The 16,777-nt window shown below is 42.5% G+C and overlaps 1 protein-coding gene across 5 annotated transcripts in view; it reads left to right on the top strand.

Moving 5' to 3' along the window:
• Nucleotides 1–16,777, top strand: part of SMARCAL1 (SNF2 related chromatin remodeling annealing helicase 1) — an 87,958-nt gene that overhangs the window by 43,877 nt on the left and 27,304 nt on the right. For all 5 annotated transcript variants that reach the window (XM_085866720.1, XM_085866697.1, XM_085866705.1 and 2 more), the window contains 5 exons: nt 1,858–2,019; nt 2,162–2,227; nt 6,303–6,443; nt 6,577–6,795; nt 12,332–12,393. In XM_085866720.1, coding sequence (XP_085722846.1) covers nt 1,858–2,019; nt 2,162–2,227; nt 6,303–6,443; nt 6,577–6,795; nt 12,332–12,393 — 650 coding nt within the window. The remainder of the gene's footprint in view (nt 1–1,857; nt 2,020–2,161; nt 2,228–6,302; nt 6,444–6,576; nt 6,796–12,331; nt 12,394–16,777) is intronic.

Here is a 16,777-nt window from a genome sequence, read left to right as displayed (position 1 = left end):
TGTTGTCTGGGTTTTGATTCCTGACCCTACTATAACCCATGATCCTGTTGATTACCATGCAGGGTACCACATCTATGAGTTTGCCATCTTTGGAGGGGGTGGGGGGGTGCTAAGCTGTCCTTTTTTTTTTTTTTTTTTTAAGGTCTCAGGGTCAAGTATCATGTTTACTTTCTGATGTTTTTCACAGCAATAATTAATGAACTGGAGTGAAGCGAATGGCACATCATTGCAAATCCCCACACTTTGCACTTAAAGCAAAGTTGAAAGATGGCAAAAAATTCCACCAGGAATGACCCAATATCAAATTATGAGTTAAAAAAAAAATAGGACCACTGGACCTGTAGTTTATCTGGGCTCTGGCCTATTGTTGTAACCTGGATTTGGTAGCATTCTGACTGGTGGGTCTGGAGAGGAATATTTTTGAAGGAATTTCACGATTTCCCCAAACATTTACTAAGTCGGCCATTTTGACACACTTCCGGTCACGTGATCGGCATGGCATTGACAATTTAACATCCCTACCCTGGCCTCATGTTGCAACCCAAATTTGGTAGCATTCTGACTGGTGGATCAGGACATTTTGGAAGGAATTTGCAAGACCGCCATTTTGACCCACTTCCCGTCATGTGAGCGGCATGGCGTCCGCAATTTAAAATTAGGACCCTGTCCTAATGTTGAAACCCAAACTTGGTCGCATTCTGACTGGTGGGTCTGGAGAAGATTTTTGAAGGAATTTGTATTTTTTTTTTTTCCCCAAAAATTGACCGAGTCGGCCATTTTGACACACTTCCAGTCACGTGATCGGCAATTTCCATGTGTGCCATAGAGGACAGAATTTAACATCCCTACTCTGGCCTAATGTTGTAACCCATGATCACCAAATTTGGTGGCATTCTGTCTGATGGATCTGGAGAATATGATTTTTGAAGAAATTTGCTATGTCGTTAATTTTGACCTACTTAAAGTCATGTGACTGGGAACGAGCTTTTCAATTCCTGTTTCCAGTCAGGAGAGGAACCTTGCTGCCAAATTTCAGCCCGATCGGCCCAGTGGTTTGACCGGAGAAGTCGAAATATAAGACTGACGGTGCACGATGACAATACTTTATCTCTAATGTAAATTCCAGATAAGCTAAAAATCGTTACATATTTCATGCGCCTACCAATGTTGATTGCATATGCAAAGTTTCATTAAAAACTTTTTATAATGTGCCCGCAATTGCATTTTTTGGTACTTGAGCTTTTGACTGCTCCCTGTGTGGCGGGGCAAAAATGATTCTACTTTCACAACTTATTGCCATATGGTGATCAGACCTACCAAGTTTGAATTTCTGCACAACTGTTGAGGAGATGGCGACAGATGGACAGACAGACAGGCGGAGCTGATTATAAACCACCCTCCCCCCTGTTTTTTTCTTTCAAAAAGCATGGGGATAATGGGTAAGGAATGTGAAACTTAGCACACCACCGAAGACTGCACCAAGTCAGTGCTGAATAAATGTTTGTGAAACTGTATGATGATTATGTAGCGATTGTTCCAGGTCGATTACACCACAAAAGTAACTCAGGAGCACTAAGGTGGGAACACGGTGAAATTGCACACTGCATGCAATAATATTTGTGGTTTCACTGAGGGATCGCATTAGTGTGTCTGTTATCAACATATGTTGAGGGTGCCAAAACTATTGCTAAAACCTTGGCTCCATCCAAAAAATACTGGTGGAGTAATCCAAAACCTGAAATTGTTATATTTTTGTGGATGACTTTCAGTATAACCTTCCATAGACTCTTTAATGACTGCATTAACAAGTTATCTTCAGGAAATTAAGAAATCGGCTTTTTTCCGCTTCACATACAGGCTTTTCGCCGCTGGTTACCAGCGCTGGATCCTCAGGAGATCCAGGTGGTGGTGAAGTGTCGGGATAAACCTGGGGCTGGAGTGATCACAATAATCAGCTATGACCTGCTGAGCCGTATGCACACTCAACTGGAAGAGCTGGCCTTTGCCTTTATCATAATGGTTGGTCACGTTATCCATTGTTTATATTTCATCTTGTTTTATGTCGCTATAATTATATGTTGCTGTTGTCTTTCTTGGTTTTTGGACCAGAAAATAGCCTTTGTTTGGTCTCTTGTACAGTTGCATCTCGTTTTACTTTCAGGATGAATCTCATTTCCTCAAGAACATCAAGACCGTGCGCTGCAAGGCTGCATTGCCAGTCATGAAAGTAAGATTGTTTGCGTGAGACGTGCATGCATGCACGCACGCACACACGTTTTCTCTCTTGATCCATTACACTTGTGATTGATATGCTTCTCGTAAGAAGAAAATATACTCAGATTTGCTTAGCTTGCCATTTCAATGCCTTCATCCATCTATTTTACATAAAAAGTTGTTACTTTATACTTCCAAAGCACATATTGAAAACTTGCACTGATTTCACATTAACATGTTTTTTTGGACAAGCTTTTTAATATCATGGTACCAGCACAAAAGTCAAGGTTATTCTGAGCAAAGTACGGAGATAATTAATTTCCATGTGTGCCATAGGGCATAGAGGACAGATGGGTAAAATTATTGTACACTAGCAAATACCACCTGTCGCTTTGCTGACGGGAATACTAAAGGAGGGTGGGGTGAGAGAGAAAGAGGGGTGTGGGAGTGAGGAGGGAGGAAGAGAGGGAGAGTGAAGAGGGGTGTGGGAGGGAGTGTGAGAAGGGAAGGCAGAAGTATGGTGGAGTGTTAATTATGATTCATACTGTCTCGTCAAAATGATTCTGCATAAAATAACAGTGAAGATGGAAACAAAATAATGGCTGAAATCCATTTTCTACCAGTCATACAATAAATACTGCCTGGACAAGTCAGGCGACAAAATCTGCTGGATGCGTCCGGAGCCAAGCCGTCCGGAGACAAAATCTGCTGGATGCGTCCGGAGCCAAGCCGTCCGGAGACAAACACCACCTGGACATGTTCGGAGATAAACTGTCCGGCCATAAACAACACCCAGACACGTCCGAAGACAAACAGACATGGCCCGGACAGGTCCGGAAACAAAACCCGCTTGATCCATCTGGAAAGAAACACCGCCCTGACGCGTCCAGAGGCAAACATGAACATGTCTGGAGACAAACAGACATGGCCTGGACAGGTCTGGAGACAGACACTGTCCGGAGGTAAACAATGCCCAGACACAAACATCATCCGGAAAAAGAAAAAAAAAAAGAGATAGAGAGATAGAGATTGAGATATAGATATATATACTCCAACGGAACGCCTGGCTCGGCAAGCGATTACCTATTGCCATCGATAAACCCATGCACTTGGGAATGCTTAAGCAACGTCCGAATTGGACAAACTAACACAGTTGTTTTTTGTTTTTTTTTAACCAGTTGGAAATGCTGCTGAGTTCAGATCTGGAGCTTAAATTTTGTAATTTGGCTGAGTTTAATAGATTCTTGAAGTTATGGCATTTGCAGAAATGAAATAAAGGCAGGAATGCTGGTATCTCTGGGCGTTTATAAGCATTGCAATGTATCCAGCGATTCATCGGTATCGATAATATGAGTGAGAAAAAAACTTTATCATTAAGAAATCATTGCAGCCTGTTCCAAGTCAAGGCAAGGTTGAACAGGCCAAAATACATGGTGGCTTCAGACCCCAGTTGAGGCCCTGTCACATCTTGACGATTTAGCCAGCATATGCCGACGTATGAAAAATTTGTCTAAAATGCTGGCACACGTCGAATACGTTATGGGTAAGTTTTGTATACGTTAAGAGCACGCTGGCATACGTCGTAGTACACCGAGCTCGTCGACAAATTTTAAGCATGCTCAAAATTTTTCGATGTATGACTCGCACGTTCCGCATATGCTGGCCATAAGTTGTAGGCACGTTATGCGATCGTTGACACACGTCGACACACGTTACTTGTAAGTTACTCATAAGTCGAAACACGTTGAGGTAATGTTTAGCATACCCGAAACTTATTTCTAACCTATGAGTAACATGCTTTGAATCTATGTGTAACGTATCTCCAACGCATATTGACGTATGTAGACATATTTGACGTCTTCCGGACGACCACAGAACTTGCGGAACGTGTTTCTAACTTACAGCTACCGTATAGTGGCGTATTGGCAGCGTTTAGGGGAATTGGTATATAGAAATGGGCTTCACAGGAGGAACCCGTCAGTGTTCCAGACTCCATGTTTTATTTTTTTTATTTTTATTTTTTCTTCTTCCCTTTCCTTCTTCGGCATGACGGTGATGTTGACACTTCGATTTCTAGTGCGGTTATGATGTAAATCGTTGAGCGGCAGCCTATTAATAGGCTACGCCACGTGATCGTCGGCGATACGCTGCTGCGCTATGCATAAGTTAGACTATCGTTGGGCATAAGGTGTGAATGCTGAAAACACGCTAGGCATTCATTGGTACAAGTTATCGAAACATTCTGTGTACGTTACTAATACGTTATGAATACGCCCACAACTGAAAAAAAACATCAATAGTTCAGCATATGCCAGCGTTTTGCATACATTTTGATACGTTGCCATACGCTGGCTAAAATGTCAAGGTGTGACAGGGCCCTTAGGTAACCCAGGATATGCCCTAAGACCTCAGAGGGTGAGGTGGCCGAGGATGTGCCTGAGAAAGGATATAATGAAATAAGGCCGTTAATTATCTTCAAAAGGGGTGTTTTAATTATCCCAAACACCCAATTTTCAGTCGTGCATCTCCGTGAAGTTCCCTTATTATGCATGTAAAGTTTCAGGCTGATAGGTTTCATGGTTTTGGAATTATGGAGGACAGACACAGACACAGACACACACTCGACTGTCAAGCTTCCTCTCTCGATTCAAATTGGTGTTGCTGTTTGTGGATCCCGAGTGACAGTTCAGGAGCATCTCTTTCATCCCTTTGGTCGTGCAAGGTCGCAGGTTGATATAATTTTTGAAATACTCTGTCCAAGACTCCTCTCGGAGCTTGTGTGCAAATTCCGTGTTGAACAAGGAAATTGGTGTACTTTCACATGAGTTACAAAAAAATTGGAAGACAATGGACAAGCCAATACAGGTAGGTATATGAGATTTGAACATGGGATCCCAGCATGATGAGCTGTGTACTCAGATTGGAAATCTTGTCATTTCCCTTTTCTACCTGTGGGTTTGTCTACCTTTTTCACTTTCCCCCCCCAATCTCCATACTTGCTTGAAGGCTTGTGTTCTAGTAAGGATCTTGTTTCTTTTCACATCCAGTTTTCACCTGTTTGCTATTACCCTGAGGGGCAGATCCATGATTTTCTGAAGGAGCAGGTGCAAAATGCCATGTTAGTGCACCTTTGCCAAGAGATTTTTGCAATTGCAACATCTCCACTACCACTGAGTTGTTAAAAAAAAAAATGAAAACACAACATCTGTATGTATGCACATGCTGTGAGGTTAAAAAAAAAAAAAACAAGAAACTGGAGAGAATCCAGAATGTGGTTTGAATATCCTGAGAAGCATAGATATTAAGAAGAATATTGTTTAAAATACAGTACAGAAACGTAGATCGAGGATACTTATTCAAAGGTAATGCTCTTGGACAGTCTTTGCTGAGGCTTTCTGACCTCTAGCCTTTGATGATGGAGATTGCGTGTTCAAAATTGACGTTGCAACTGTGGTGCAGGGCTGACAGGATGGCCAAGTGGTGCACACACTTGCCTTTAAGCCATCTCGCCTGGGTTTGAATCCAATTCCAACTATAAACTGCCATCCCGGTGTTTCTGAGGTAGGGCGATTCATCATTGTTTGTGCCGTTCCTCGGACGGACGTGAAACGGGTGTCCCGACTGCCAGCATTCTTTGGCATGGTGGATACGAGGAGGTCGAAATTTGTGGAGTTTGTCATCACGACACGATTGGGAGCTCGTGTGCCTTTTCCTTGCAATTGATTTTCATTTTTATTCAGGAGTCACTCAACACGTCACTACTGTATTTAATAGTGACTTTTGTTGTCCATCACCAAGACCTTAGTGAGGTGGATTTCATTTATTTGGTCTGTTTGCCATCTTCGAAGGAGTAATCATCAGCTGGACTTGATTTACACATGTAAATTTGCACATGTCAGGGTGTTTGGTCAATTTTTCACAGACTTATGCCTTTTTTGGACTTAGAAAATATCACATCTGTCAGGAACTTGTATTGCAAAGCAATTCTCGCTCTTGTTTTTTTTCCAGCACTGAACGTGCCATAATATACCACCCAAATGAAGGGATAAGACTACAGTGTGTGATGTGTGTGCAACCATTGTTTACAGAAAGCACGCCGCCTCCTATTGCTGTCCGGCACACCTGCCATGTCCCGGCCCATGGAACTGTATACTCAACTGATGGCTCTCCAACCACGACTTTTCCCAAATTTCCATGAATTTGGGCTGCGGTACTGTGCCGCACGTCGGGTGTGTAACTCGTATTCTTTACACTTCCTAGTGTATTCTGTTGTGAATTGCATTTGGTGTTGACGCAAATTTTGGCTTGATAGGTAGGACCAGAAGTGCTGGTAATCATGTTGTCTTATTGGCTGTCTCTCAGATGCATTGGGGCTGGGATTACTCAGGTTCTTCCCACATGACCGAGTTGCGGGTTCTATTGGGGGAGACATTGCTCATCCGACGGCTAAAGGCAGATGTTCTTGCGCAACTGCCTGCCAAGCAACGCAAGATGATTGTTGTCGAATCTGGCGTGGTGGACGCACGGGCACGCTCAGCTCTTGCTGCGGCAGCAAAGAACAGTGCTGGAGGAAAGTCGTTGGTGAGTTTTGATGTTCTTTTCCGGTCTTTGAATGTTGTTATTGTTGATTTGCCATGGTCTGTTCTGCTCGAACAGGCCTCTGGCATGGAGATAGTCGATTGTTCTCCCAGTGGTGACTTAAAGGTCCCTCACCTCTTAGGTCAGTAATCTTCACTATTTTTAGAGGGAGGGGGGGTCACTTTTACTGAAACGGCATCAGTGTGAGAGCCGCCACACTGCTAGAAGGACTCCATAATGACTGCTAATTGACCTCAACTACACATGCTCTTCTTCGTTGTGGTTAACTGGGCTGCAAGAGTAATTGTTTGTTCACCGCAACTATATCCTGATGTAGTGATGTTACTCTTGTGCTTCGCATTGGAACACTCATTTGAAGCCATTGTGTCATTTTGAGAGCATTTATGGCGGATTATGATGGGGTGTATTATCGGCCGTAGTCAGGGGCCGCACTTTGGGCTGCCAGTTGCTCATGGGCCATGCAATGAAGAGCAGGGTCTTAGATTATGTGTGCTTGCCTTTGTGGAGCCAGAGCCATGCAGTCTTCCACAGTGGGTTTTATTGTATGTGGGGTGGCCTGACAGGTTTCAGGTGTTGTCAGTGGTATTGTCGAGTTGATTTTTGTCCTGTAAAAGCTGTGGGTGGTATCCACAGCGGAGGTGTGAAAGGTGAACACGACAGACCTGAGGAGTAATTTCTCTGTTTATTTATTTATTTGTATGTAGCCTGTGGCTGCTTGGCAGCAGCATTTTCTGGGGTGTGGCTGTGCTGCTGATGCAATGCCCCTGTTACCAGCATGCTGGTACAAATTTTTCCAACCTCAGAAGGATGACGGGCTGAGTTGACCCTACCTGGTGTTAATTCGATGGACCGATGGAGGCTTGAACTCAAGATTATAGGCTCTTATGCCAAACCCTTTAACTGTTGAGCCAACACCAGACATAATTTTTTCCGATTTTTTTTTACTCCATTAAGGGCCACACGTTGACTGCGACAAGAGAGGAAGTCTGCGAGCCATGAGTGGAGATGTCCTTGGATACCATAGGAAGAGAGTTTGGTGAGCAGGACAGGGTTCCAGAATATCAAAAGCATGTGATATATCTCGAGATATGGCTCTGATTTCATCTCTTGCATTGAGGATCTCCATCCATTGTTGGGAGAGCAGAAGCAGCATATCCAGGGTAGAGTGACCTGGTCTGAATCCAAATTGATGATCAGAAATCAGGACATTGGAGAAGAGGAAGGATTTAATGTCTGAACTGATGATGAATTCCATAACCTTGCTGATGATTGAGAGAAGGCTGATTGGCCTGTAGTTGCAGGGATGTTTTTGCATCTTTTTTTTTTGCAGAGCAGATGGCAGATGACCTTGAACAAATGAGAGGGTGAGCAAGAGAAGCAGAGCAGGTTTTTGGACAGATGGCTGATGCTGTCTGGACCGGTTGCAGAATCTGAGTCGAGGTTTGACAGCAAGCTCTCCACCTTGTCAGGAGAAAAGGACACAAGTTCCAGGAACAGCTGAGTGTGACTGACTGGGTTAGGTGGTTACAGAAAGTGATGGGTTGTGGACACAAGATTTAGAAGCAAACACGGAGTTTAGGCATTCAGCCTTTTCACGTGCAGTGTCAGCTGTGTGGCCATTTGAGGAAAAGGAGGAGATTGAGGGGAACAGACACCAGAAACCGACTTAACCAGACACTACCAGGGTTTGGAGGAGGAAGAGAGGTTTGAGAGTTCAGACTTGAGCTGAGAAAGATGTTGTTTTCTGGCTCTCCTGGGGGTAGACACACTTGTTCTGAGCTTTGTGGAAGGTACTGAGATTGCCCTTCAGTTGGATTGGCTTTCCATGAGGTGAAGGCAAGTTGTTTCAGGACAACTGCCATGCCACAAGCTTCAGTGTACCATGGGTTGGAGGAAGGGTAGGACAACTCAAGACCAGATGGGATAAATCTGTGCATGAGGGAGAGCAAGTTTCTTTGAAAGAATTCCCAGGACGAGTTGATGTTGGAGAAAGTAGAGATGAGAGTCCAGTCTAGAAGTTTGATGGCTGCTTGAAGTCCCTGCCATTCGGACTGGGTGAAATGCCTTACTCAACGGTGCTGAGGCGTTTTTCTAATAACAGCGAGAGAGATGTCTACTTAGATAAGCATGTGATCAGATGAACCGATTTGAGCGGCACAAGAACAACAGATATTTTCAGGGAAATTGGTCAAAATCAGATCCAGAAGAGATGGAGTACCATTGGTTGAGAACCAGGTCAGGAAGTTGACCGATTGAGTCAGTCCCAATGAGTCACAGAAGTCTTTTTCTGAAGTGAGAGAGGTACCCACACCTAGCCAACTGGCATGATGACAGTTGAAGTCACCACATATGAGGAAGAGAGAGTTGGGATGAGAAGATAGAAGTTGGTCCATGTTTTCAGAGTGAGATGTAAATGGAGTCATTACTGTTTGGTGGACGGTACAGTACACATATAAACATGAGGTGGGAGTGGAGGGGAAGCCGTAGCCAGAGGTATTCCTGGGGTTGTGAGGGAGTGAGAGCAGTGCATGTGAGTAATGGAGTCTTTGATAAAGTGAGCAACTCCGCCGCCAGGCCAAGGCTCAAGTCTGTCATACCGAAGGGAGTAATTAGGGAGAGATACTAGGGAATCAGAGACCTCTTCATGGAAAACTTCTCACGTCCTGACATCTCATGTCCATGTGGTGTTTGATTTTTCAACATTTTTGCCTTTGTGTGTTGGTGCCCGATGGGTATTGTTAATGTGCAACCTGTAATAATGTGAACAAAGGCTTTGTTTTGCATGGTCTATCTGGTGAGTGCCCTCAGTGTGTTCAGCCTCGGTGTGCACATATTTTTCTTAAAAAAAAAAAAAAAGTTGTCATGTTATAGCTGAGAATGACATGGATGTGTTAAAAGTTATGCCTAATAGTTTTGCTTGGTGTTTGTATGAGATCGGGATGTTGTTCAGTGTCACGTGTGGCGCAGCACGATGTTCCTTGGAGTAATTTGTTCAACTGACTTGATTTTGAGGGGGTTACTTTAAGTCTGTTAATGGTGAGCCAGGTTTGTAGCATGCTGAGGAAGAGTTGAAGTTGTGCTGTGGTGGTGTTTATGTTGCTGTGGGTAGAGATAATGATTATGTTATCCGCATATGAGGCTATTTGTATGTTCTCGGGTGATTGTGGAATGTCGTGTATGAACAGTGGAGAGGACTGAGCCTTGAGGGAAAGTATTGTGTGCATGATGACTTGCCTTTAAAAGTTGCGTATGACGGCCTGCTTGATAGGTAGTGGGCAAGTCAGCATTTGGTGGTGTTTTGCATGTTTGTGTTAAGTATTTGGTTTGTAAGAGTCTTGGGAGGGCGTCAAATGCTTTGCTGATGTCTTGTTGTAGTAGGAATAGTGCATTTGGCGGTTTTCTGTTGTTGAAACCATCAATGGTGTTTTGTTTGTGCTTTTTGAGGAGAGTGGTAGTTGAGTGGTTTGTTCTGAATCTGTGCTGGGTGTGCGAGAGTGGGATATGTGGGTTTGTGAGTATAAGGCGTTCTGTAACTTTTGGAGGGTTTGCACAGTACTGTGATCGGTCTGTACGAGGCTGCTTTGGTGGGTTCTTTGTTTTGTTTTAGGATCGTAAATTTTAGGATCGTAAATTTTAGGATAGGATGTTTTTAGGATAGGATGTTTTAGGACCGAGTTTCCAAATTTGGGGAATTATTGAGTGTCGGTAGGAGAGGTTGCTGGTAACGGCTGATGTGTCGTGTGGTCCAAGGCATTTTAAATGTAAATTGGAGACGTTGTCAGGACCGATGCCCGATAGATAACTTGCAATTTTTTTGATGATTTTTTAGCTCACCTGGACTTTAGTCTTAGGCGATTGAGAAGTGCCCGTATGTGAGTGAGTGAGTCCGTAAACGCTTCAGTCATTATCGGTTGAACCAAACACACGATTTTGATGAAACTTGGCCACAAGCTTCATACCTGATGCCTAACGAAGGTGTATTCAAAATCTGCCCTCATTAACAGGGTCAATGGTGTGAGCGGGAGGGGTTGACCCCCCTCCCAAATAGGTATTTGCTCTCCTCTCTGAAACTACACATGATTTCAGTGAAACTTGACCACAACTTTCATCACCCGTAATGTACCAAAGTTTGTTCAAGGCATTAAAAAAACATCAGGGTCGAAGGGGTTCTGCGTGGGGTTTGAGTGACTGTTGCTCATGATCCAGGTGAGTTTCAGGACGTGCGGTCCTATTTTTTGTTGTTTGTTCAAGAGTGAATGGTGTGATGGTGTTGTCGAGTGGGTCGCTGAGTTTGAGTGTTGTAACACTTTTTTTCCTCTTTAAAAAAAAAAAAAAATTTGGGATCCAATGTGATTTGTTGTGCTTCGTGGTGAGTTATTGTAACCAGCTTGGTGTGGTGTTGGTCTTGATCATTAAGTATGAATAACAAATTTAGTTGTATGGTAATAGTACCAGGTTGTGTCCTTGGCATTGAAGTCCTCTCCAATGATGTTTGGGAGGGAGCAGAGGTCCTGTAGTCGTGGTGAGTATTTTATTGGTGCAGTGTGGAATGTCTGATGGTTTGTAAATGTTTTTGATGTTTGTGTGTTCTTTGTTGTCCGTTTTAATGTTGAACGCTAGATGTTCGAGTGTGTTGTCTGGGTGTATACAGTAAGTGTGTTTGTCTCTAGAGTTATATCTGTGTATCGAATCGATTTATGTATGTGTGTGACGAGGCCTCCATGTCTGACGTCCAGTCTGTCTGTGCGTATCAGTGTATAGTTGGGAATGGTTGTTGTTTTGTTTTTGAGAGAAACGTGTTTTCACTTGCATGGCCTTGCTGATGAGGCCGTCAGTGTTGTATTGGAGGGTATTAAGGTTGTGTATGCATTTCTGCAGTTGAGATGGTTGGTTGTGTGCAGGTGGTGGTGTATGAGGTGGAATTGATGAGGGTGGTGGTAATGCATTTGGGATCTGTGTAGGTATGTCAGTGTTTGAGTCTGAGCTTGGATTCAGTCAAAAGCTGCTGCCACAGGCCCATGTATGTGTGTACTCTGATTGTGCACTGAGAGCAGTACAAGCCAGATGGAACCATTCACCGCACCTTGTGCAGTGGACTAAATTCCCTGTGGCCCTGGAGCCAGTGATGCAAGTTTTACATGTTGGACAAATGTATATTGTGGTGGGCCCTGGGTTAGTTTCTTTGTCTCCGGCGAGAAGGAGGAGAAAAAGGAGGACTGCTGGAGGGGAGGTCACTGTTTGTTGTTTAAAAAAAAAACTTTGTTGCCTATATGTGATACATGCGCGAGTGTGACGTGTGGTGATTTGAGTGTTTGTGAGGAGTTTGTGTAGGAGATGAGACGGAGTGGGCCGGTCCATCAGAACCGATCAGCGCTCTGACCTTGGCTGTGCTGCCCTGATGGATCCCCGATTTGTTTTCCTGATTGATAGTTGAAGAGATGTCTGATCGTTATTGTTATTTGCCATTTTTCCGGCTTTCCATCTTGCTCATTTTCTTCTTCTTGTCCACAATGTACAGGAAAAGGAAGCATTGCTGCTGTTCTTTAGCAAAACTGCTGAGGCCAAGGTGTCTGCTGTCAAGTAAGCATGGGTTGCGCCTGTTTTCTTGATTTGAAGACTTTGTTTCTTACTGCGGGTTGTGCCGCAGTGGATCAATTCACTGTGACCATCGAAAGGTGTCTCTTTTATGCCATTTTTCAAAGCCCAACAAGACAATTTGGTGAACCAGATCATACACCTTAATGGTGGCATTACAATAACAAAAAAAAAAAAAAACTAATTTGTTTAAAAGTAAGTATGACAGTCATGCTTTGTAGAATTGTGCAAATTTGCATGCATAGTGTGTTGACAAGGTATGGTGGTGCTCTCTTTTGTGAACCTCCCGCCCCCACCCTCTCATTTCCTTTTGCCCCCCCCCGTCCCCCTCCTCCTATCCCCCCAATATTGCCAGAGTGCATTGCATTAGAGTCCATTTGTTGGGTTTTATTTGGCTCTCTCTCAGTCTGTCCACACATAATGTGTTAAGAGGCCACAACCACCACCTAGTGGTAGCCAGTATTACATGGTATATTTTTCAACAGAGTATGTCTACAAAGTATGTACTATTAGAATGTGGGTATGTCTATCAAGGATTTACCATTACAATGCAAGTACATCTATAATGCACATGTGTTATGAACGTGAGTTCATCCATAACGTACATATTATTAACCTCCGCCATCGAAGATGGATGGAGGTTACTGTTTTCACCCCTTTCTGTTTGTTTGTTTGTGAACAGTATTACGGGAAAAAAAAATTGTAAGAGAAAAAAAAATTTTTTTTTTGCATTTCTACATGTTTTAAGTGATTTCCAACCCCCCCCAAAAAATTGAGAATTTTTGTTTTTTACATGTTTTAAGTGATTTCCAACCCCCCCCAAAAATTGTTACACCCCCCCCCCCAAAAAAGGAAAACTTTTTTTTTGCATTTTTACATGTTTTAAGTGATTTCCAACCCCCCCCAAAAAAATTGTTAGAGAAAAAAAAAATTTGCAACTTTTTTTACAACAAAATTTCGATTTTTTTTTTTATTTTTAATTTTTTTTGATGTTGCATTTTTACATGTTTTAAGTGATTTCCAACCTCCCCCCCGCCCCCCAAAAAAAAAATGGAGAAAAGAACTATAACTCTGTCAGCACTGTTGACATCATATTTAATGAAAAAGATATAAGGTTCACTTGAGTGACCCATACCAACAGTATTGGCGGCAGAGGTTTTGCACTCTCCCGAGTGCTCCCCTCGAGTTAACCTCCGCCATCGAAGATGGATGGAGGTTACTGTTTTCACCCCTTTCTGTTTGTTTGTTTGTGAACAGTATTACGGAAAAACTCCTCGACGGATTTCGACGAAACTTGGTGGGGGGGGTTAGGTCTGGTCCAAGAATCATGCCATTAGATTTTGTACTTGGTCCAAAATCCAACATGGCCGCTATGGCGGCCAATTTGAAAAAATATTTGAATTTTTTTTTTTTTGCATTTCTACATGTTTTAAGTGATTTCCAACCCCCCCCCCCCAAAAAAAATTGTTAGAGAAAAAACAATTTTGCAACTTTTTTTTTTCAACAGAATTTTAATTTCTTTTTTTTGCATTTCTTCATGTTTTAAGTGATTTCCTACAAAAAAAAACATGCCAAAATAATAATTGCGGCTGATTTTGGAACTTCAGGTGGATATACCTACATAAAATCAATTTCTGTCTCAAGGAATCTCATCATGACAAATGAATTGAGTATGTAAAAGTTAAAAGTAAAAGGGAAAGTTGCAAACTATAACTCTGTGAGCACTGTTGCCGTCAAATTGAATGAATAGGATATCAGGTTCACTTGAGTGACCTCGCAGTATTGGCGGCGGAGGTTTTGCACTCTACAGAGTGCTCCCCCTCTAGTTAGAACTGCATAATTCGCAGAAGTACGGAATGTGATTACATCTATAAAATACATACGATTGGAACGTGATTCTCCACAATAAAACCAAAAAGGTCTGTTTGTCGGCTGTATGAACATAACCTTACGTCATCAATGCATCGTCAACACGTCACACAATCGCACCACCACGCAAAACAAGTCCTGGCGAGGGTCTACAATCTCTGATTGCTCTGTCTAGTTCTTTCCTTTTATGGTTTTGTCCCCCAATTTCTTTATTTGTCCTTTTCTGTCCGATCTTTTTTTTTCCCTCTTTGCTGTACTACTCTTTCGTGGAAAATCTGATGATAAAATCTCAAATGCTAGGTAAGGAAACAGAAGCGATTACAAAAGCCGGCCGTCTAGCACTGCGACGGACGGGCTAATAAGGACTATTTGTACTGACTGTGGCTTTGACATTTTGACCCAGTTATCAATTTGTCTTCTCCATATTATCATGTTAAAGGTTTGCTGATAATAAAGGTTTGAAAAAGCTATGGCCTTGCCAGACACACTGACACACAGCCACAGAAGCTATTGCAAAACCCTGTCTCCCGCTGCGCGGTGGACGGGCTATTCATCCAGTAGGTGAAACAGTTAGTTGAAATGTGATTATTCATGGCAGTTTGGTGATATGGCCTTTAATTATCACTTCCAAGTCAAACAGTAAAACTGAGCAGCCACTTTGCATTTATTGGGAAACTAAACGAGTAAACCTGGGATCGATGATGGTGGAACTGAATTGTAACCTGAATATCAGTTGCAATGGGAATTCACACTTTTTTTTTTCTTCAGAAGGCTGTTTTGGTATCCATTCTTGTCCATGTTCAGATCGATTATTTTTTTTTTTTTTTTAAATCAGTCAAGCCACTTTGTGAAGAACGTGAGCAAAGGAGTCACGCAATATCAAATATATGATTTTGGGACGTGTTGGACATTGGAAAGCTCCTGAGTTATTGGCCTCATGGTGGTTACCTTTTGCTTGCAGGTCGGCAGCAGCACTACATGAACTCACATCCCAATATACACTTTATCGCGGCCTTTGGTGGCTTCAAAACTCGCGTCAAGGCCAACGTATGGTAGCTTCAAACCTTGCTCCGATTCTGAAGTAACTACACCCAAAATTTGGGGCCTCTAATTGCTACGGATCGGCCATGAAAGAATAACGTACAAACACTTGAAAATATTTTCATATACATCATATTATTACATCGAGGGTAGTCAGGATGAACCTGTCAAATGATTAATGGTCATGCCCAGTGCAAGAGATTTCGGTTTTGTTTACGACCATCTGATTCCTTTCAATGGCCAATCGCCATCTAATTAAAATCACTTGTTCAAACATTCATGATATTTAGTTCATCTGAGTGGAGGAAATGAGTGTAAAAGTCCACTTTTCCCTGCTCTGGAGTGCATAAAGCACTTGAAAGACATTTTTTTGTTGTTGAAATGACAAACCGATTATTGTTGCATGGGCATTACCATTTTACATCATGTGACACAGGTAACACTGATTAGTCGAGATTCAAAATTAGTGCTGTCTCTTACTTCCATTGGACAAAATAGTCTAGCGAGACAAAAAACAAAAAACTCCCTCAGGATGATGAAGTACGAACCACTCGCTCAGGATGACTGAGCACGAAGCACTTGCTCAGGATGACGTGGCGCATCAAAAGCGTCCGCAGTGAGTGAATGATTCACTCAGAATGATGTAACGTGGTACTGCTGTCAACTGTAGGGTGCTTGGCAAGTGGCTTAAGCACTCAAGCAAGTATGAAAGTAAATACTGTCGGTATATCGACTTGGTATGTAGATTCGTTATTCCTTTAAATTATCAGATTTCACTTCAGATTTCGACACTTATTTAGTGTGTACGATATCCAATCCTCAAAGCCGAAATAATATTTTGATGATATACTTTAATTCGTCTGTGATAGTAGATCGTGGAAAATTGCATCATGAAATCGCTCCAAGCTCCTAAATCAAAAACTATAATACTTACAAAAGCGATGTACACAGCGATTTGTAGCTATGATGAACAGGCATTCGATATTATGAGTGAGGAAAGTGGAAAAAAAAACTATCGTTCAGAAATCGTTGTGGCCTGTTCCAAGTCAGGGCATGGTTGAGCAGGCCAAAAAATAGGGTGGCTTCAGACCCCATAGAGAGCAGTGACTGAGGATGTGCCTGGTGAAGGATATAATTAAATAAGGCCATTAATTATGTTCAAAAGGGGTGTTTTAATTAACCCAAACACCCAATTTTCATTCATGCACTTCCTTGGAGTTCCCTTATTATGCATGTAAAGTTTCATGATTTTGGAGTCATGGAAGACACACACACACACACACACACACACACACACACACACACACACACACACACACACACACACACACACACACACACACACACACACACACACACACACACACACACACACTCTGACATTAATTAGTGTATATTATATTAATTTTGTCATCCTGCAACTGTTTGCTTTGTGATTTTTGTAGAGTGTTTGTTGTTC

This window comes from Eptatretus burgeri, chromosome 2 (assembly GCF_056783735.1).
Source record: "Eptatretus burgeri isolate ZD-2024b chromosome 2, Ebu_testis_v1, whole genome shotgun sequence".
Lineage (NCBI taxonomy): Eukaryota > Metazoa > Chordata > Myxini > Myxiniformes > Myxinidae > Eptatretus > Eptatretus burgeri.
Note: the sequence above shows the minus strand (reverse complement) of the source record. Positions and strands in the feature narration are given on the sequence as shown.